Genomic DNA, 22,780 nt, shown 5'->3' with positions numbered 1-22,780 from the left:
CATGCGTTCCCAAACATGAACCCGGATAAGAAAGCTGTGGTACATATACACAATGGAGTATTACTCAGCCGTTAAAAAGAATACATTTGAATCAGTTCTGATGAGATGGATGAAACTAGACTTCTTCAAACACAATTTGCAGATAAAGAAGCTGGAATAAAGAAGCTCAAATTCAAAGCTCATAAATGATAGGAACTGGACTGAACCCTGGCACTGAATTTCTCCAGAGCCCACACTGTGCCATTCCACCAGGATGAGGCCAACCGTGGGTCACGTCCTCTTTCTGAACATTAGTCAAAAAAGGTATTTCACATGCTAAATAGAATTTCATACCCTAAACACAGTTTTGGAATAAAAAGCCCTAAAAATAAGTAACAAAAATATTAAAATAAAAGTGAAGTACGAATAAAGAAGGAGACAGCATTCAGTGACAATTTATCTACAAAGGAAACGTCAGTAAACCACAAAAGATCAGGGATGCACAAAATCATTTAATTCAGCCCCTTCCTTTCAGAGAGTAAATCTGTTAGAGTGAAGGTTCTACAAGAGGCTGTGTCTGGTCAGTGAAGAGAAGGAAGAGATCACCGTGTGTTCTCTGATAGCACACCACCCATACTGGGACCGCCTCCTGGACTGCAGCTTCCCCATCACTCCTGGGTCTCAACCCATTGTCTGTGAGATTTGGTGCAGGCAGACTAAGACTTTTCTAAGATGTGGCATTTCCCAAGAAGTCTTTCATAGAAGAGACAGGAGTCAAGGTAAAGACAGATGAATGAGGAACTGAAGTCACAGAGAGACTGGCCTGTGTCTGCTCTCAGAAGGCCAAGACAGGGCTGCCAGGCTGCACATTCCCTCACTTCTCTTCAGGGCTTGCAAGGACATGGTCTTTGCTCTAAAAGGTTCACCTTAGGCTGAGAGAAGAAATCCAGAGTCCCCCAGGAGTCAAGGTGAGGCACCTGAGTCAGGTCATACCCCGAAACTGAACACGGAGGGCCCCAAGAAGCCTGAATCCTGTTGTCATCCCTAAAGGCACAGGCAGGAGCAGACTCGTGTGGCATTCCCAGACTTTCCCTCTCTGGCATCACAGGGAGGGAGGAGCTTAGTCTGAGGAGAGCTCCCTTATGTAACCAAAGGAGCCCCACACCCTGCCAGGAGTCAAGCTTTGGACGTATGAAACCCCCTGACCTCAGAACTCTGAGGAAACCGCACAGAACCCTGCCCTTCCTGGCATCCCTTGGATACCTGCTCATTGTTGACATGACATGCCCATTTCCTTCTATGATGTCACAAGCGGGACTGGGACATGGTCCAAGGGGTATAGCCTAGGGCCAGCAGTGGGATTATTTCCAGGTTTTCCAGAAACCAACTGAATACCCTGAAGACGAAGGGAACCACACACCCCATCACCGTATGATTCATCCTCTGCGCCTCAGAAGACCAGGGACGGGTATGGATGGACGAGGAGAATCTTACTTTCTCCTCGGGGTCTCACGGAGATGCTTGCCCTACTATAAGAAAAGTATAGTAGTAGAAGGGGTGGACCTAAGGGGAAGGGAGGGTAGAATTTCAGGCCACAACAGAGGTCAAAGCAAGGACTGAGGGATCATCTGCCAATAAAAAGAACTGATAGTGAATCCAGCCCTGTTCCTTATAGCCCTTGAAGAACCAGGACAGAGCTATCAAGCTGAAGTTCCACCAACATTTATTTGTATCAGGTGTGTCGGAGGTGAAACCCTTAGTATGAAGGTGCAGATACCATTCCAAGAAAGGGGTGGGGACACCAGGCCCTATGGGGAACCAAAGGAAGCACTCTTAATTCGTGTTGAGGACTTCAGTGGCAGGGACGAAAACTTCTCAGTGCGCACTCAGTACTGCATGATAACTACTGACTGAGGTGATGCGGTGAGGACCTCTTCACTTCTCAGAAATCCCAGGGAGCTTTGTGATGCCAACTACAGAACAGCAAGGGAATAGATCCTATGACTGGCCACTAGTTGGGTTGGTGGTCTTGAATGTGAAATAACAGATGCCTCTGTGTAGGAGACTACCAGCCCCTTCTGTCACCCCAGCATGCCTGAGGCAGGGGTAGCAGGATGCAGCCTAAAGATCACCCTAATTTCCTTCAATATGTTTCCCAAAGGACAGGTTGGTTAAAAGAATAGGAACCCTGGGGGTTTTCAGAACAGTGCCCTCAAGAAAACCACAAATGTAGCCTTCCTGATAACCAAGGGGGTATTCCCCTGCTGCGGCCGCACACTCAACCTTCATCATCCTGTGGGCCCTTATCACCTGCCCTCCTACTCACACTTCTAATCATTGTCCCCCAGAGCAGTCATCATGCCTCAGGGTCAGTCTCATATACTCTGCATCCATGAGAAACGCCACCAGGCCCGATATGAGCCCCAGAGTCACAAGGGAGTTCAGCCCACTGCAGTAATGGAAGAGCTTCCCTCTACCTCTTCTCTTTTAGAAGATAAATCACAGAGCCCATCAGCTACTGGGTCAAATAGCACTTCCCAGGGGTCTTTGGAAGCCCCATCTACTACCAGCACTTTTTCAACTACTGCTGACCCAACATCTGATGAAGAAGATACCAGTCAAGATGAGGAAGATTCACGTTCCTCATCTTCTACCGAAAACACCTACGGTGATACTCTGAACAGCATGACAAGTTTGTTGGAGCAGTTCCTTCTGTGTAAGTATAAAATGAAGCAGCCCGTCATGAAGGAAGACATGCTGAAGATTATCCACCCAAGATACCATCACCGATTTGCCGAGATTCTCAAGAGAGCCTCTGAACACATCGAGGCTGTCGTTGCAGTTGACTTGAAGGAAGTTGACTCAACCATCCACTCCTATGACCTCGTCAGCAAACTGAACCTGCCCAACAATGGGAGGGTGTGGGATGGTAGGGGCTTACCTAAGACTGGTCTCTTGATGACAGTTCTGGGTGTGATCTTCGTGAAGGGCGGCTGTGCCACTGAGGAAGACATCTGGAAATTCTTGAATATGATGCGAGTATATGCTGGGAGAAAACACTTCATCTACGGAGAGCCCAGGAAGCTCATCACCAGAGACTTAGTGACGATGAAGTACCTGGAGTACCCTCATGTTGCCCACAGCGATCCTCCACGTTACGAGTTCCTGTGGGGCCCACGAGCCCATGCTGAAACCAGCAAAATGAAAGTCCTGGAATTTTTGGCAAAAGTCAATGATACGGTCCCAAGTGCCTTCTCATCACAATATGAAGAGGCTTTGTGAGATGAAGAGAGAGCTCGAGCCACAGTTCCAGCCAGGCCTGGCACCACTGTCCCTTCCAGGCATGATCCACTGCCACGTCCAGCAGCTTCTCCCACCCCTACCGAAGACTAAGAGTTTTAAAAGATCATCCAGATAAGAAAATGGGACATCAAAATAGGGACTTTTGCTGAAATGGGAAGCAATCCCGCAGTTAAACTGCTGGGACAATGGAATGATAAAATAAATTGAAAAAAGTTTCAAAACATGATCAACCTTGATTGTTCTCCATCTTTTTGGTCTTCTGTTTTGTAAAACTAAATAATTTATACCTCGATATGCTACTTGAAAAATGCAGGAGGTATTAAACCTTACCAAGTTAGACCTTTACTGTCTTCATTTATTTTTTGAGCACCTGCTCTTTGAAAGGCTCTATGCTAGGTCTGGTGAGGCTAAGATCAAGACCTAGCCTATCCCCATACAACTTTAGAAAGAAGGAGCTGCAATCACATAAGCAAGATCTTGAGATAGCCTTTAGGAATGACAGGAAAGTAAAAAGACTATCCAGGAAGAAATCTCTACCTGGGGTAACGTACAGATCTGTTAGGCTCTCCACACAAAACCCCACAGAATGGGTGGCTGAAACAACGGAAATTTATTTTCTCGGAGTTCTAGAGGCTGCAAGTTCAAGGTGAGGGCTGGTTTACCCTGAGGCCTCTCCCTTTGGCTGCCAGGTGGCTACCCTCTTCACTTGCATTCCTTTTGAGTGCATATATCCTTGGTGCCTCCTTTTGTGTCTCAATTTCTTCTGATAGTCACACTGGGTTATGGCCCACCCTAATGACTTCATTTTAACTCAACCATCTCTTTAAAGACCTTATTTCTAACTACAGTTGCATTCTGAAGTACTCCAAGTTATGCCTTCAATATGCATTTGTGGAGGGTCACAATTTGTCCCCTAACAGACAGAAATCTAAGGTGTCTCTGCTCTTATCTCAATGCAGGAGATTCCCGTGCACAGACTGGTATTCTACGCACATCGTCTCCAGGGAGTTTCTGAGATGTAAGGGTGAACTCCTTTGAGGTGTGTAGGGAAGAAAGACGTTCCTCCCTTTATCCCTTCTGAATTCTTGTGGTCAGACTACTAGTAAACTTGACACAAGACAGAGTAACAGGAGACAAAGAGACAAATTGCAATTCATGTGCACAAGAAGTGTCATAGAAATGGGACCTAAGAAGTGGGCAAAGCAGGCAGCTTCTTTATTTAGTAAACAACAAAACAATTTGTGAGGAATCGACAGGACAGATGAACTTAGGGTTTAGGTACTCTACTACTAAGAAATCTAAACAGAATCTGTATCCAGGGTAGTAAATTAAAGACTTAACAAGGTTGGTGTATACAGACTTCTCTGCTTGAACTGCCTATTTCTGGTTGGAAGGGTTTCCCTCTGCCTCCAGATGCAGGCAGTACATCCTTCATATGAGATGTATTTCCTGCTCTCAGGGAGGCAGAAATCGGGGGCGGCGGGATGTCCCTCCTCTGTTGGCTGTTTCTTAAGTAACGTGAAATCAAAATAATCAATACGCCACTGTGGTTTTTTTGGGGCAGAGTGCCCTATGCCTTGACAGGTCCCTCCTCTGAAACTTGCCTGCAAGTCTCACATGGTAAAAGCTGATCTGGTCACTGTGGACAGAGAGAATGGATTAGTGGAGTCTTCCATTTCATGGCAGCGGTTGCATAGTTCTGAGAACAGGTCAGTTCATTTAAAGAGTGATATCTCATTTCAATAGGTGGTGTTGCAGGTGGGCTCCCAAAGCCAGGTCTAGGGTACAAGCAGTATCAGATAGTTATTAATAAGAGGCATTTCTATGGAAACAAAAGAAAAGCAGATGTAAATGATTGGAGCTGGTTATCAACCAGTTTCTGAGCCCAGGGGGTAGTCAGTCAAGAAGGTGTCAGGTCGAAGCAACTATTGCAGTTTGAAATGTCTCTATCACAGTTAGCAATATCTCTGGGTGACCAGGTTAACTTTCTGAGTGGCTCATACAGCAACAGGCATGAAGTCTGTTTGAACGTGAGCTGTTGTAACAATTTCTCTGATCTTTGCATCAAGTCATCTAGCTTCACGTTGCAGGACTTCAGGAAAATGGCAATGTTAGTTCTCAGTGATTCAAGTCAAAAGAATGGGAGAGTGAGCGGATCAAGATGGCAGAGGTGTATCGCTCAGAGCTCACCGTCTCCCCACAGACACATCAAAAGATTGGGAGAAATTGGGAATTTTAGTAAGAAAGGTGCAGCTAAAAACGGGTGGACACTAGAAAAATTCAGGATCCAACCCAGTTTGCAGGTAAATAACAATACTTCAAGGAAACGTAATACCACTAGAACCTAATATCCACACATGTATAGTACACTTTCTATGGAACCATTTTTTGCTGTCTATCATCTCCCTCATTTCTACCGAAGACAGGAAAACTAAGACCTAATTTGTTTGCAAAGGAAGTCTACATTCAATAAACTTGGCCTGATTATTTATCTAAGTATAGTAAGAACAACAATTTGCCATATAGGTGCTTTTAAATCTGCTTTGCTGGAACGGTTTATAAGGAGTGTCCAGAAGGAAATTTTAATAGCTTCTTGAGGCTAGGAAGCCACAGCAAAGACCTGTTGTCAAACTTAGAGATCTGGATGAATTCCTCTCTTCCTGAAGTCCCCAAAACATCCTAAAGTTCCTGTGCCTGCCAGAGGTGATGTTCCTTACTCACTTGGTAAGGCTGATGGGAATTCTGTCAGCACGTTCCCTGGCTGTTTTTCAATGGGTTTTTATGGCTCCGTGGAAAAAGCAAGAGAGTTCCGGGAAAACATCTATTTCTGCTTTATTGAGTATGCCAAAGCCTTTGACTGTCTGGATCACAATAAACTGTGGAAAATTGTGAAAGAGATGGGAACACCAGACCACCTGACCTGCCTCTTGAGAAACCTATATGCAGGTAAGGAAGCAACAGTTAAAACTGGACATGGAACAACAGATTGGTTCCAAATAGGAAAAGGAGTGCATCAAGGCTGTATATTGTCACCCTGCTTATTTAACTTATATGCAGAGTCCATCATGAGGAACGCTGGGCTGAAACAAGCACAAGCTGGAATCACGACTGCTGGGAGAAATATCAATAACCTCAGATATGCAGATGACACCACCCTTATGGCAGAAAGTGTAGGGGAACTAAAAAGCCTCCTGATGAAAGTGAAAGAGGAGAGTGAAAAAGCTGGCTTAAAGATCAACATTCAGAAATCAAAGATCATTGCATCTCGTCCCATCACTTCATGGGAAATAGATGGGGAAACAGTGGAAACAGTGTCAGAGTTTATTTTTTGGGGCTCCAAAATCACTGCAGATGGTGACTTCAGCCATGAAATTAAAAGACACTTATTCCTTCGAAGAAAAGTTATGGGCAACTAAAACAGCATATTGAAAAGCAGAGACATGAGTTTGCCAACAAAGGTCCGTCTAGTCAAAGCTATGGTTTTTCCAGTGGTCATGTACGGATGTGAGAGTTGGACTGTGAAGAAAGCTGAGTGCTGAAGAATTGATGCTTTTGAACTGTAGTGTTGGAGAAGATTCTTGAGAGTCCCTTGGACTGCAAGGAGATCCAACCAGTCCATTCTGAAGGAGATCAGCCCTGGGATTTCTTTGGAAGGAATGATGCTAAAGCTGAAACTCCAGGACTTTGGCGACCTCATGCGGAGAGTTGACTCATTGGAAAAGACTCTGATACTGGGATTAGGGGCAGGAGGAGAAGGGGACGACAGAGGATGAGATGGCTGGATGGCATCACGGACTCGATGGACGTGAGTCTGAATGAACTCCAGGAGTTGGTGATGGACAGGAAGGCGTGGCGTGCTGCGATTCATGGGGTCACAAAGAGCTGGACACGACTGAGTGGCTATACTGAAATCCCCACGTTCCTAATTCTTATATTGCTAGAGTGCAGTTTTTGTATTATTTCTGTCAATCCTCCCTGAAGTTTGTGGGTCATAGGGACAGTGATAATTTCAAGAAGCCTGCAAGGCTTTGGTTAAAGCTTATATAATTTGCCCAGGGAAATGTGTGCCTGGATCACAGTTGATAAACCAAGCAGAGAACACATTTTCTCACACGTTCTTTGCCACTGTAAGGGAATCAGCCTTGCAGCAAGGGAAGGCTTCAACTCATCCAGAAAATATAGGAATGACAAGAATATTTTGATGACTCATCTCTTCTGTTCAGTCTCTTGGTCATGTCTGACTCTTTGCAACCCCATGGACTGCAGCATGCCAGGCTTCCCTGTCCATCACCAATTCCCAGAGCTTGCCCAAACTCATGTCCATTGAGTAGGTGATGCTGTCCAACCATTTCATCCTCTGCCCTTCCCTTCTCTTCCTGCCTTCAATCTTTCCCAGCATGGGGTCTTTTCCAACGAGTCAGTTCTTCACATCAGGTCTCCAAAGTACTGGAGCTTCAGCTTCAGCATCAGTCCTTCCAGTGCATATTCAGGACTGATATCCTTTAGAGTTGACTGGTTAGATCTCCTTGCAGTCCAAGGGACTCTCTCGTATCTTGCTCAGGAGGAACAAGATTGCAAGAGGAATTGGTGGACGTGGAATACATCTCTCTCCACGGACACATCAGGAATACATCTTCAGAATAGAAGTGCATGCAGAAAAGCAGCTGAGAGTGGACAGGAGTACATGACCAGCAGAAAAGTATTTACAGACCCATGCATAACTCAAGGTCAAGCCCTGAGGCTTTAGAGTGGGTCCACTGGTTCCAAGATCCTAGACTACCAGAGAACTAACCCTAGGATATCAAATAGTGAGAACTGACACAAAGGAAACCACTGGAATACAAGACCCGGCATCACCAAACCACTGATAGCCCCTGTGCAGGATGCCTCATCTAAACCACAAAGAAAAGAAAAATACAAACCTGATCATCAGCAGACAGAATTACCACCTACTCAGCCTTGCCCATCAGAAGAAAAAACGGACAAAGAAACAAAAACGCAGCACAAATCTCACCCTATAAGAAGCTTACACAAACCACTGGAACAACCTTAGAGGGCAGAACCAAAAAAGAAGAAAGAATTCAACCTTGAAGCCTGGGGAAAGGAGACCTCAAACACAATAATTAAAATAATAATAATAATGGAAAAGGCAGAGAAATACTGCACAAATGAAAGAACAAACCAGAAACACAGAAGTCCAAATAAATGAAGAGGAAACAGGCAAACTACCTGAAAGTTAATTCATTGCTAAAGGGAATGCAGTGATACTGATACTTTCCAAACTGTCTGGGAAATTCTTTTAAGCTACATATAGTCTTATCCTATGATCTAACAAATGAACATTAAGGTATTTACTCAAAAGAGCCAAATCCTTAAGCCCATCCAAAAACCTTCAACCAAATTTTTATAGAAGAATAAGTCATAGCTGCCAAAAACCAAAATCACCAAAGATAACCTTCAGTAGATGAGTGGGGAAACAAACTATGGTAAGCTTCATGGAATGCCATTCAGTCCTGGAAGAAAACATTTCAAAGCATAAAAACATATAGAGACAATTCAATGTATATTGACTAGCAGAAGAAGCCAGTATAAAAAGCTTACATACTGTATGATTCCGTCAATGTTACATTCTGGAAAATGCAAATCTTTAGAAAGAGTAAAACGTTCAGTAGTTGTCATGGGTTCCAAGTGAGGTTTTGAGGGATGAACAGATGGAGCATGGGAGATCCATAGGGCATTCACACTCCTCTGCACGACACTGTGTTGGCTGAGTTGATAATATCATGCATCTGTCAAACACTAAAGAACTGTAAAACACAGAAGTAAAATGTATTGTAAACAATGGACAATAGGTAATAATGAGATATTGACATTCGTGGGTCAGTTGTAAAAAACGAACTTATATCCATTGATCCAATACAAGATGTTAATAATAGAAGATACCAAGTGGAGGAAGAGAGTGGCTGTATGAGACCTCTCTATACTATCTGCTGAATTTTCTCCAAACTTAAATCTGTTCTTTCAGAAAAGAAATACAAAGGGCAACAAAAATATAAACACATGAAAAGAGGAGCTACATCGCTCATCATGAAAGAAATGCAGATCAAAATTACAATGAGGTGTCGCCTCATACAGGTCAGAATTTGTACAAGCAGTAAATGCTGGGGAGAGTTTAGAGAAAAGGTGGGAATGGAAATTGATATAGCCACTATGGAGAACACTAGGGAGGTTCCTTTAAAAACTAGGATTAAAACTACCATATGTCCCAGCAATAGAAATACTGGGCATATACACCGAGAAAAGAAGAATTGAAAAGACACGTGTATCCAATGTTCATTGCAGCACTACTTCCAATAGACAGGGCATGGAAGCAAAGTAGACTTCAACTGACAGATGACTGGATAGGGAAGTTGTGGTAGCCACATAGAATGGGACATCAGTCATAAAAAGGAGCAAATTTAAGTCACTTGTAGTGAGGTGGATGCACCTAGAGCCTGTTTACAGAGCGAAGAAAGTTAGAAACAGAAAAGCAATGTACATTAACGCATATACATGGAAAGTAGGAACGCTACTCACGAACCTATCTGAAGGGCAGGAATAGTGACATGGATGTGGAGAATGGACCTGTGGACACAGCAAGGGAAGCCGTGGGTAGGACGAACTGAGAGCGTGGCACTGACAAATATAGAGTCCCATGTGTCCAAAAGATAGCTGGCGGGGAACTGCTATATAATACAGGGAGCTCAGCCTGGTGCTGTGTGCCAGCCTAGAGGGGTGAGATGAGGGTGTGGGAGGAAGTCTCATCAGGCAGGAGGACTATGTATACGTAACGCTGATGCATCCTGTTGTATAGCAGAAACAACACAACATTACAAAGCAAGTACCTGTTGATTAAAACAACTTTTTAAAAGTCTACTAATTTAAAACTAGAAAAAAAATATAAGAACACATAGCCAGTACAGAGTTACATGCACCAATGCAAAATGAATAAAAGTCAGCAATAATGAAAAGCAAACTATCACCGTAAGAATTTCATCCTCGAATTGAAATTCTTAAGAAACAGGCACAGAAAATATTGACACATATAAGTAACTTCAGAAACCTGGCATAAAAAAGATCAACACAGCAAAATCAAGTGACCGGTCTGGAAGAATTGACAATACTCAGACCATGTAATAGAAAACACACCATAAACAAAAGCAACAATATGAAAAATGTAGCTACAAAGAAACCTTAGAAAAATGCATGCAGTCTACACGAAGGCAACAAGAAGAATTTCCTGAGTGCCTTAGGAAAAAGGAAATCTCAAACAGAATAGTATGGTATGTGTATTCATGAGGACACATTCTAAGACTGTCGATTATCCTTAAATCCTTTACAGATTTAGTACCACATCCAGAGTAGCTGACACCACAATCACACGTGGGCGGCTGTTTCCTGTACCCAGAACAAACCATGGAAAACTTATACAAGGAATAAGGACAACTAGCAGCAAAAGCAAGAACACAAAAGAAATAATCCCTGAGGAACAATAAGTCTCCACTGAACTTGACCCTATGAGTGCCCAGGTTGGGGAGTACTCTGAGGCTGACACAGGTGTGTCGGCCACAGAGGAAACAGACAACAGGATCAGCTGGAAAAGGCTTTAAACTGGAGTGGTTGGTTCTTCCACTGGGCCATGGGACCATGAGCCTCTACTGCTTCACTGAAGGAACCTGAGGCAGCATCTCAGAGCCCCATCCCAGGATCATGGGGCACCAAAGTTTGGGGTGGACATGGCAGTATGGCCCAGAGGTCATGCAATAACCAGCACAAGCTTTGTTAGTGGATGACAACTGGCCCTTGTAAATGGTCAGCTTAAGAGACTGTCACACATGGAAAAAAGAGGAAAGCTTGTATCACCATAATTGTACAAAAGGACAGAAATTCATCTCAGAACTTTCGAGCAATGCCCCTGCACTCGGCTAAGAGCCGACAGTGAGAACCATCAGGCTAAGGAGCCCCTTCACTTTCTCTGCTGGGATTGTGTGGAGCATGGTTGGGGACAGGGGTGGTTTTATACCAGAAAGGGAAGGGTTTCCAGGCTCCACCTGCAGTCAACATGAAGATCCTGAGTGAGATGTGAGGGATTCCACACCACAGAAGGCATTCTCCCATCCTTCCCTCTCACTTACCTTACCTGCAGCAGCCATTTCCAGGAAGCCTTAGGCAGAAGCAATCAGATGAGATGCCAGTGTGCTTCTCACCAGGAGTCTGGGGATTTGACATCTTCCAGGCGAGGCCTTGGCTCTCAAGTCAGCAGACAGCACATAAGGCAGCATTACGGTCAGGGGAAGACAGGGATAGTGGACAGAGAACATCACTCAGCACACAAGAAGGAGCCCCAGAGTGCCCTCACTGTCTGTCTCAGCAGCTCCAGGAAGGCTGTCAGGCTCAGGCTCCCAAATTCTTCCTGCTTGGTTTACTGAGAGAAGTGAGAGGCAAGGAGTGAGGCCAGTTGACTGAGATCAGCAGAGACATCCGAGAACCCACTATGAGTCAAAGAAGGGACCACATCCCCCCTCTTGCCGGAAACTCCCCCAGAACCCCGCCCACCCAGGCTGTGCCCCTGCTGTCCTCCTGGAGCCCAGAAGCACGATAGGAAGTGACGGCCCCCTATCCACGATGGGGTGTGATGCCATCTTTGAGAGGACTGCTATCTTTGAGAGCTGCTGTAGCTGTGCCCAGAGGGAGGAGTCCGAGGTCTCATCAGGGGTCCAAGTCGGAGGTGACATGAGCTACAAGTGCACTGGATAGTTACAAAGATACGCCCTGGCACTCCCAACACATTTTTCCATCCGAAAAGTGGGGACTTCACAGTCCCCTGGCAACCCGCACCTGCTCTAGGCCTGTAGGCTCGGGCCTGGCTTTTAGGTGCAATGTCCATCGTCTACGAACGCAGGTTCTCGGGACATAACCTGGGTCCAGGGGTGGTGGATCTGGGTGCGGGGTTGGTGGACCCTGGCTCTGTTCGGTGGGAGGGAAGTCCGGGATTCTGTGGAGTGAAGGAGGGACCCATGGGGTGACTGAGTGTCTCAACACACCAGATTGGCGGCCACCCCTAAGCCCTCACCCAGCATGACTTGGCCGGAGAGCAACCAGTCAGCATCTGGGCAGTTCTAAAGGCTGAGGGGCTCCCTGACTACGATCGCCAACACAGGACACTCGGGGAAGAAGGGACCTCGTTCCTAAGGGCTGGCAGCCGGTCAGCAGAGGGAGGATGTCAGGGCTCGGGAGGATTCAGGGTAATGACCATCCTCCCCATCACAAGGCCGACTCAGGACCCTCCCCTGTAGCCAGCACTTCCTCCCAGCCAAACATGGGGATGGTTTGGTGGTCTGTCTGGGGAGGTTGCAGCTTGGTTGTGAAGGGGCAGCCTGGAGACAGCAGAAGGGCGGGTCCCGGCTCCCTCCATTGGGGGCCTGAACATTCCCTCCTCTCATTGTCTGAGGTGACAGGGAAGGTGGCACCGTCAACTTCAAAGCAAGAGAGGGAACAAGGTGGGTGGCTTTGGGGGTGGGGGGGGATAAGAGGGAGTCTTGCCCCAGTTTTCATCATGACTCTGAAATGTGAACTGAAAGGACCTGCCTCCCCAGCCAGCCCCGACAGGGCTCCCTCTAACGCCCAGGCAGGGCTGTCTGGCTGCGCCCCAGCAATCACTCTCACTTCTTACTCAGCAGTCTCAAGGGAGGGGCTCACCAGGAGAACACGAGACTTGTGGGTCCTAGAGCACTGGCCTCAAGGACCCCTCAGAGGCGGCTTGGGTTCAAGCCAGGGAGGAATCTCCTCACTGAAGTTGCTCACAACATCTGCTTGTCCTTCCTCTAGGGGCCCTCCTGGCCTGCCACCCTGCCCGTATGTGCCTGTGATCCATAACCAGTGTCACCATGCCTCGGAGGCACAAGAACAAGTACTATGTCCGTGTGAAATTCCACCAGGTCCAGGGGGACACTCAGAGACCCCAGGAGGCCCAGACCACTGCTGCTGCAGCCCCCAAAGAGGAGCGCCCCTCCTCCTCTTCGTCTGTCCCTCAGGCTTCTCCCCTGAGCTCCCCTGCTACTGGGGATCACTAGGAGCTTCTGGGAGCCATGGCCCCTAGCTCTCCTGATGCAGGGCCTTCCTGTGCAGGATCTGATGAAGGTGCCCAGGGCCCAGGGGAGGAAAGTGCAGGTGCCTCCCAGGCAGCCCCTGCCACTCAGAGCACTCGCAAAGATCCTCTGACCAGGAAGGCCAGCATGCTGGTGGAGTTCCTGCTGGAGAAGGACACCAAGAAGGAGCCAATCTCGCAGCACACCCTGCTGAAGGTCGTTGGCAGGAAGTATAGGCAGCACTTCCTTGAGATCCTCAGGAGAGCCTCTAAGCACATGGAGCTGGTCTTTGGCCTGAAGCTGACGGTAGTCGGCCGTAGCATGATCATCTACGCTCTCATCTACAAGCTCAACCTCGGCGGCGATGAAGGTCTGAGTGAGGGGGGTGGTCTGCCCAAGTCCGGTTTCCTCATGGTGCTCCTGGGCATTATCTTCAGGAAGAGTAACCACACCCCCGGGGAGGATGTCTGGGAATTCCTCAGTGTGTTGGGGGTCTATACTGGGAGGAGTCACTGGATCTTTGGGGAGCCCAGAAGGCTCATCACCAAAGATCTGGTGCAGAAGAAGTACCTGAAGTACCGACAGGTGCCCAATAGCGATCCTCTGCACTACGAGTTCCTGTGGGGCCTGAGAGCTTGTGTTGAGACCAGTAAGATGAAGGTGTTGGAGGTGCTGGCCAAGATCCACGATACTGTCCCGACTTCCTTCCCAGACCTCTAGGACGAGGCTCTGAGAGATCAGGCGGAGAGAGCAGGGCTGAGAGGCACGGCCAGGGCTCCCACAATGGCTGAAGGCCAGTGCCCCTTCCAGGGCCAAGTCCTACAGCTCCTCCCACATCTAGGGAGGGAGGCCCTGACACTTTCTACCCTTTTGTGTTGGAACAGAGGTGTCAGGCTCCTAAACAGTAGAGAGTAGTAGGGTGGTGGGAACAAAACTTGTATGTTCTTTATAGTTTTATGGAGTAAGGGAGTTTAGGTACAACTCATTTTTAAAAATATATATCTTTTTTCCTTTATCCATAGGAGAAATATCTAGTGAAAGTTGATTTAAAGTAGATTAAGGAGATGAGGGAGGAGTTTAGTATTTTCAAATGTTAATTACTTTTCATAAAGTTTATTGTGCCTCAGAATACAAATGTATTAATCATATAAATCACATTGTTTGCTGTTTTAAAGTTTTGAAAGCCACAGGTTGGGTATATGTAAAACACACTGAACATACTGAATATGTTGTTCACCATCTACACAAGGTGAGATGACAATGGAATAGAATTTTCTCAAAGAGTAGTGAAGCTCCTAGATAGTGCAGGTTAGTAGGGGTCGAGCAAACCAAGTTTAGATCTCTATTTTCTTCCTGATTTAAACTAGTAACTTCTGCATACTATTTATTTCATTTTTATTGAATATTTTTACTTCTAACAGATTCTTTTTCTTCAGAATATTGACTTGTAATGATATTCCAGTTTTCTTTATTGCTGTTTTAGCATTTTTAAAGTTACAGTTTTGGTGGATGTAAAAGAAATTCATGAACCATATGTATGTCTTTATGGTCTGGAAGTAGGTAATATGTTGCTGAAAGAGAGTTTCATGGCAATGTGAAACGTGACCACAGATAATATTGAGAAGCCAAAAAACAAGCAAATATAAAGGAAAAAGCTTTTAATTTGTAGTTTGCCTTATTTCCTCTAACCCTTTTTTTTTGTAAAATATAATATCTCTTGCCTTAATTTAGCTCATTTAAGAGTATTTATTTCTTTTGTCCCAGTGCACTGCGTAGTCTCTGCTATCTACTGGATTAAAAAACCTCAGATAGGAAGATGGTATTTTGGAGATGCATAATAATCATAACTTGCATTAAAATAAAGACCAGTGTTTCTTAATCAGCATGACTCTGCTTTATATGTAGTACATGCATTCCAGCATTCATGCAGGACAGGATTTAGCAGACTCCACTTATAGATGGACAACTTGCAATTGTCTCAAGTTCACAAGACTGGTAAAGTGACCTATATCAGACAAGTCCCCTGATGTGCACTAGTTCAGAGTCCTTCCCTTTCTTTGCAAGAGCAAGAACTGAGGAAACCTCTTTTCACCAGTGACATATTTGGTACCGTGACTAGGATTGCTGCCACGGTGAACTCCAGTGGTCTTGCCCAAACTGCTGGCTGGAGACCCCTGACTTTCGCTCTCTCTCTCCCATGAAAACTTGCTTGCTGTCACTCTCTGCTTTGTTCTGTTCCATGACCCACAGGGCAAGATCTGGGTCAGCTCACTGTGTCATGGCTCCCCTCAATTAAGAGCTGCAAGGAGCACGCCCAGGCTGTGCATCCCCAAAGAACGCTTGGGTGGCAGTTGACACTGTCCTTAGGCCTGGTAGACACAGAATTTCCAATGGTGAAGGCGCCCACTGAGGCCAAGACTTTTCTCCTCTCATCTTTGTCATTTCCTCTATGGCTCTATCCACTCTGATGTGAGAAGTTTAACCGAGAAGACTGCATGATGTTCAAATTAAGACCGAATAAATAATCAGGGACTTGATTGGGTGAGTTTCTTCTCTGTAAGTCCTCGAGTCCAATTCCCTCCCTAAACATTCTTAATCCGAGTGTGTTTCCAGGACCAGAACTGCATTAGGGGCCAAAACTGGGGGACTCTGCATCCTTCTCTAGATTTTTGGCCTACCTCACCACTCCCTGACCTTACACTGTGGAAGATTCCCTCCCTTCTTGGGGGTCTCAAGCAGATTTTATCAATCCCAGGGCAGAGGCAGTAAGCGAGCACCTTTCTCAGCAGGCTTAGGACTCTCTGCCTAGGAGACAGTCCACTTCTCCCAAGATCCACAATCAGGAACTTCAACCTCCCCCATTTCATAGCTCTACACCTTCCCTCATATCCTTGATTTCTCTTCTGTCCTGCTCTCCAGACTTCTCAGACTGTCCTTGATCCTCCTTGTTGGTTAGGTGTTGCTTCTTTCATTCTTAATGTGGTTAGTCACTAAGTCATGTCCAACCCTTTGTGGCCCCTTGGACTGAAGCCCACCTGGATCCTCTGTCCACAGGATTTCCCAGGCAACAATATTTGAGTGGATTACCATTTCCTTCTTTAGTGTGCCTTCCCAATCCTGTGATTGAACCCACATCTCCTGCATTGCGGGTGGATTCTTAGCAAGGAGCCACTTCAGGAGTCCAAAGAGGAGCCCTCTCCAAGATCACAACGAGAATACTGTGAGGGGAACTTTTGCCCAGTATTGTTGTCACTGCCTTGTGGTACTCCAGTCCTACCTTTCAGCTCTGTGTCTTTTTCTTTTACTTCAGTGATAATGGTAAACTCTTTAGTTGGCTCAGAACCTAGGTCTCATCCCTCCCGCTCTGAAGATTTTAGGCCCTTGGATGCTGGTCATTCTTCCTCCCACTGGCTTCTGTTCCTTTTCGAGACTAACCCAAGGGGCCTCCTCAGGCTCACCAATCAGGTAGATTTCAGGTGCTCACAGGCAACCCACTGTTGACACTGGGAATGCACCAGAACAAATAACTCCCATTGGTCCCTGTCTTGTGACATCCTAACTGAAAAATGGGAGGCAAGGGCGGAAGTCCCATGCATCCAAATGTTCATGATCCTATTCCAAAATCCATGTCTAAAGAACTCTTTTTAACTCCTGTGAAAGCACTCACACCCCTTTCAAAGTGCCTCCTTCTCCACCAGGAGACCGATGTTTTCTATGATCAGCTTATTAGTCCACTTTCCCAAGAACCACAACCAGGAACTGCTACCTCCCAGTTCTGAGCAGGCCGGGGGGAGCGGCAGTCTGCCAGACCATCTTCCTCTAATGCACCATCTAGGCAGCTGGAGACCCAAGACTCCCGAAAGTCAACTCATATATTTTGCCTTTGGCATACTCAGTGATAGAGGTAGGGTTGAGGAGGCAAAAAGGATTCAGGGACAACAGCAAAAAGCATCATTACACAAAGTGACAGCTCAAACCCCTCCACTACCTTAGGGTTACTCTCCCTGAACAAAGCCAACGGCAGGGACAGAATCCAGGAAGCCTGGATCAGAGCCACTGTCTTGTGCAGAAAGGATGGATCTTCGTACAGCCAGGAGGGTGACTGGAAGGTCGAATGCTCCCTGTTTGGGAAAAGTCCACCAGTACCCTACCTGACAGATGTACAAATGAGAGGGCCTCCAGAAGCATGACCACAGTCTCTCCAGTCCTATAGGAGACTCGAGGCTGCCAAACCAAGCAGGCCAAGGGAACCGAAGACTGATGAAGCCTGGGAACCTCTGTGGCTCCCAAAGGATACCTGGTCATTTCCCCAGAGGAGCCTCAGGTAACCCTTGATGTGGCAGGGAAGACAGTTATTTTATATGGGGGCAGCTACCTGGTGCTGATTTGCCTTGGCCCTTGGCCCTCCAATCCTCCGTGATGATGAGGATGGAAGGAAGGTCCCAGACCAAGTGACCTGCCCCTCCCCTCAAGTCCTTGCTAGGAAAGTTTACCTTTGATCATCAGTTTCTGATCATGTATGACCACCCCCTCCTCTTGTTGGGAAGAAATTTGCTCACTAAATTCCAGGCAAGAGTCCAGGCTGGAGACCCTCATGGAGAAGACACCCAGCAAGAGAAACGATTGCTCTTAGCTGGGGGAGCCTGCCTCCATATTACAGGGACAGAATAGCATAGGATACAGGTAGCTGTCCCAAGTGACTCGGTGGAAAAGTGTGAATCTGCAGTGTGGGAGACAAAGGTTCAATCCCTGGGTGTGGAACATCCCCTGGAGGAGGAAACGGCTACCCATTCCAGGATTCCTGCCTGGAGAATCCCACGGATAGAGAGCCTGGAGTGCTGAAGTTCATGGGCTTGCAGAGTCAGACATGAATGAGGGCCTGAGCACAGACAGACAGAGAGACGGGTAGCTGCAGAAGTTTAGTAGGGGCCTAGAGATAGAGAAACCTAGGGACCTTTGGGAGACCAGTATAAGTTACTGATCGCTCAAGAAATGTATCAGAAAGTCGTGAAAGGTAGCAGGCTTGCTTAAATATAAAGCTGTAAATGAAACATGACAGATGCTCCAGTCCCATATGTAAAAGAGGAATGTCACCAACTTTCTACTGAATTGAAGAAGCATTATGATAATGCGAGCTTGACCTCATAGGGTCAGACACTCTCCTGCCCCAAACGAAGTGGGAGTGAGTTATGTAAGCCTGACCTCTATTCAAAGAAGGCAGTCTTTCCCCCTCGTTCACTTTCCTTTGATTATAAAATGCAGCCCACTTAATCCTCAGGGCAGAGCTCCATTACCTGCCTGCTTGCATTTCTTACAAGCGTCCTATATTAATCCATCTATTTCTTGTCTAACACTTTGCCTTTCTGAATTCCTTCTGTGCTGAGACACAAAGAACCTAAGCCTCAGTAAGTCTAGGCACTAGGTGAGAGATTCTAATTAAAAGACCATGCTTCAGGTCCCAAACAGGATTTTGGCTGGATTCAAGTCCCGGCCAGGTGGGTTTCAGTCCCAGCCATGTGGGCTCAAGTCCCAGCCTGAGGTAAATATTTTCAAACAGAGGAGGTCTCCATGCCACCCTGTCCAAATTTTTCAACTTTGGCCTATTAAACTGGTTCACAGTGCTAGAACTAAAGTCACTTTCTTCTGCATTTCTGTGCACCTAGTCTCCCAGTATCTTTCCCTTTGTGTGTACAAATCCAGACACTGTATGCCACAAATGCCTCCACTTTGTGTGCTTATAAAATTCAAACTGATGGTGCCTGCAGGGTTGGGATGGAAAAAAAAATGGTCTAAAAATTATCTGGCTACCTTTAGAAAGGGGGCTTCCCTGGTGGCTCAGAGAGTAAAGAATCTACCTGCAATGAAGGACACCCAGGTTTGATCCCTGGGTTGGGAAGGGCCCCTGGAGAAGGGAAAGGCAACCCATTCTAGAATTCTTGCCTCAGAAATCCTATGAACAGTGGTGCCTGGCCTGCTACAGTCAATGTTGTTGCAAAGAATCAGACAGGACTCAACAACAAGCTCACACCTCTTCTCCTTCACCACTTCTTCTTGTGTTTCTCCCATTTTCTCACATTTCGGGAGAGGTCTTGTTGATGGCTGACAGAAGGGAATCCTTCCTGCCCTACAGCTTCTAAAGTTTTTCCACTTTGTAAAGGATCTAGATTCCACATTTTCCTTATTTTACAGATGAAGAATTTGCATCTGGTTCCATGACTGTGGAGAAAGGACACACAAACTACCTCTTTGTTATTGTAATAACTCTGATTTATGGATTTGAAAAAAATTTAAATTCTTACATATCAGCCCTTCCCACAGTCTTCTCATGATCTTTATAGTAAAATATAAATCACCTTTCACTGTCTGAGATGTTACTGTTGAATGAAAAGATGTCTGTGTTACTAAGAATGTCGCAAACATTGCTGGCAAATGCCAACAGCGAAAGATGACTTAACCACAAAGATCACCAGCAGTTTCAACTATCCCCTGTATTTCTTTTGTTGCTGAAGTTAGTATGCTCCCCTTTCAGCAGATATGGTGTCTATCCTTTTTAGACTTTTCCACTTCTTGTAACTCAGAGATTATCTCTTGCCTCTCTTTCTGTGTTTACATAAGCATTTCCTCATATCCTATTGTCTTTGTACAGCTCTGCATTTTATTTTAAATCACTGCCTCTATCAGAAGCATATTCTAATCAGGTGACTTAGTCAACTGCAATGGGCTTAGGAAGCCTGTCCTATAAGGAGAGAAAAGCTGGACACTAGCAACCGAACCACGAGTTGCAGCCTCCCTGTTTATTTCAAACCCTTTATTTTGAAATAATAGAGCCATAAATTGTAAAAACAATTATGGTCAAGATTGAAGGCGGGAGGAGAAGGGGACGACAGAGGATGAGATTTGTTGGATGGCATCATGGACTCAATGCACATCAGTCTGAGTAAGCTCCAGGAGTTGGTGATGGACAGGGAAGCCTGGCATGCTACAATCCATGGGGTCACAAAGAGTTGGACACGACTGAGAGACTGAATTGAACTGAACTGAGTGATGGTGAACACTTTTTCATGGACCCGTTGGCCTTTTGTATGTCTTCTTTGGAGAAATATCTATTCAGCTCTTTTACTTCTAATCAATAGATATGTCAAGGTGATGGGTGCCACTCCTATGGTTACATTACAGTACCTGGTGGCATTCCTTTGATCACAGACATTATTTTAGGAGACGTTATTTTGCTAGTGGATATGTTCTTACTTCCCTACCTACCTTGAATAAGAAACCTGTCAAGTTTTGAACTACCTATAAAAAGGGCAATGTGTCATGGAACTGCAAGCTGAGGTTAGGAACAGAGAACTGCAAAAACTATTGGCATGAACAACTCTGTCCAAACATCTGCATTAAGAAGCTTGACTGACCTCTAGCATGGTTTCAGCAGCAACCTAAGGCCATATTCTAGGACAACTCGTCTACTCCTGAGTTCCTGTTTAGAAAATTTCAAGGCTACCAAAGGAATCTGTTCCAGCCAACATCTGACATAAGCCCCTCATCTTCCTTTACTGAGAGTGTCTATTTAAAAGAAAGAAAGAAAAAAAAAACCCTCACAATTACAAATCCTTCCTCTGTCTCTTTGAGATGTATGTATCTCCTACAACCCAGGAGTTTCTTTCTCAAGGACCTGAAAGCCTTTCCATTGAAATGTAACGGGAAAGAAGGGCAGAGCCTTTGTCTCCAGTTTCTGTGGGAAATGTGAATTCAAATAACAGAAAGACCAACAGTTCAATTTTTAAAAATAAGTAAAGGACTTGAAGAGATATTTCTACAGAAAAAGATAAACCAGTCACAAAAAAGTATATGAAAAGATGCTCAGGATCATTAGGAAAATGTATATAAGAACACAATGGGATACCGTTGGATCCCTCCTGTGTTGCTGGTAAGAATGCAAAATGGTTCAGCCTCTCTGGAAAACAGTTTGGGAGCTCCTCAAATTTAAAGAAAAAAATTACCATAGGACTCAGCAGTTCTATTCCCAGGTATATGATTTACACAATTTAGAACTTATAATCAAACAAATATTTCTACACAAATATTTAAAGATGCATTATTCATAAAAGCCCCAAACTGAAAACAATCCAAAATTTCTATCAACAAATAACCAAAATGTTGTATATTCTTAAAATGGAATAGGATTCAGTCATAAAGAGGAATGAAGTACTAATAACTAAGAGACCATGGATGAGCCTTGGAAATATTATGCTAAATGAAAAGGTCACATACTATATGAGCCCATTTATATGAATTATCCAGGATAAGCAAATTCAAAGTGACAGAGCGCAGACTGATGCTTCCAGGGACTAGGGAATAATGTGAATGAGAAGCAATTTTTTAAAGGGTAAGAGGTAAAGTAAGCAGATAGGGTAGGTGGTCCTGGAGAAAGAGAACTTGGCATGGCTTTCTTGACATAAGAGACGCCATTTTTGGCCTAAGTCATTTTGCGATCGAAGCCTCTGGACAATGTTTACCCTTGAACAGACATCAGTGATAATGAACTTAAGGAAACAAAAGAATGCAGCAATGAGTGACTGTTATCAGGCAGGAGTAGTATCAGTAGCAAAGGTAATAAATCAGTTGTAAATACTCCTGGTCCTTTCAAGGATAAACATTAGCCGGAACACATCCTTCAGCTGTTTTGCAGAATTCAAATCCCCCTCAAGTGATCAACCTCAAGATCAACCGGAACCGAAGGAATGGTGATTTTATCTTTTCTGACTTTCATGACTTCAATCACCTGTAAAGCTTGGACTCCATCGAACTTTGTGTCAACTCTATGCTGAACTCTCTGCTGCTCAAGCCCCTTCATGAATATGTATGTACCCTTAGCTTAAAATTTCCCCAATTTTGCTGTCTAGGGAAACACTGCTTTGGGAATGATCCCTGCTGTTCTCCTTACTTGCTGCAAGTAATAAATCCTACCTTCTCCTGCTCTTTGACTGGGCTGTGTCATTTGGCTCAACATTCACCAAGAGGTGAACATAGTTTTCTGGTGGGTAGAAGTTACTTCTTGGAATGAATTATATTTTTAATATATAATATTTTGTATAATGTATAATATAATCAAATGATTGATTCCACTGTGTGTGTGTGTGTGTGTGTGTGTGTGTGTGTACGTGTGCGCATGGTATGTGTACTGCTGTTGTTGTTTAGTCACTCAGTCGTGTCCAAGGACTTTGCTAACCCTTGGACCATAGCCTGCCAGGCTCCTCTGTCCATGCGGTTTCTCACGCCAGAATACTGGAGTGGGTTGCTATTTCCTCCTCCAGGGGATCTTCCCAACCCAGGGAGCAAACCTGCATCTCCTGCAAATCTCCTGCATTGCAGGT

General features: G+C 45.4%; 2 protein-coding genes across 2 annotated transcripts; both read left to right on the top strand.

The window, feature by feature from the left end:
• Positions 1-2,337: 2,337 nt before the first annotated feature.
• Positions 2,338-3,261, top strand: LOC138071903 (melanoma-associated antigen B5-like). Its single transcript, XM_068963281.1, has one exon. It carries the CDS (start codon positions 2,338-2,340, stop codon positions 3,259-3,261), a length of 924 nt encoding a protein of 307 aa, XP_068819382.1.
• A 10,148-nt stretch (positions 3,262-13,409) lies between these two features.
• On the top strand, positions 13,410-14,129 carry LOC138071902 (melanoma-associated antigen B1-like). The gene has a single exon (XM_068963279.1). It carries the CDS (start codon positions 13,410-13,412, stop codon positions 14,127-14,129), a length of 720 nt encoding a protein of 239 aa, XP_068819380.1.
• The last annotated feature ends 8,651 nt before the right edge of the window (positions 14,130-22,780 follow it).

The sequence above is a fragment of the Capricornis sumatraensis genome, chromosome X (assembly GCF_032405125.1).
Source record: "Capricornis sumatraensis isolate serow.1 chromosome X, serow.2, whole genome shotgun sequence".
Taxonomy (NCBI): domain Eukaryota; kingdom Metazoa; phylum Chordata; class Mammalia; order Artiodactyla; family Bovidae; genus Capricornis; species Capricornis sumatraensis.
This window is presented reverse-complemented; position numbering and strand designations above follow the sequence as displayed.

Excerpts from the sequence above, each read along its gene's own strand:
- LOC138071903 (XM_068963281.1), top strand. The coding sequence starts at position 2,338 with ATGCCTCAGGGTCAGTCTCATATACTCTGCATCCATGAGAAACGCCAC.
- LOC138071902 (XM_068963279.1), top strand. The coding sequence starts at position 13,410 with ATGGCCCCTAGCTCTCCTGATGCAGGGCCTTCCTGTGCAGGATCTGAT.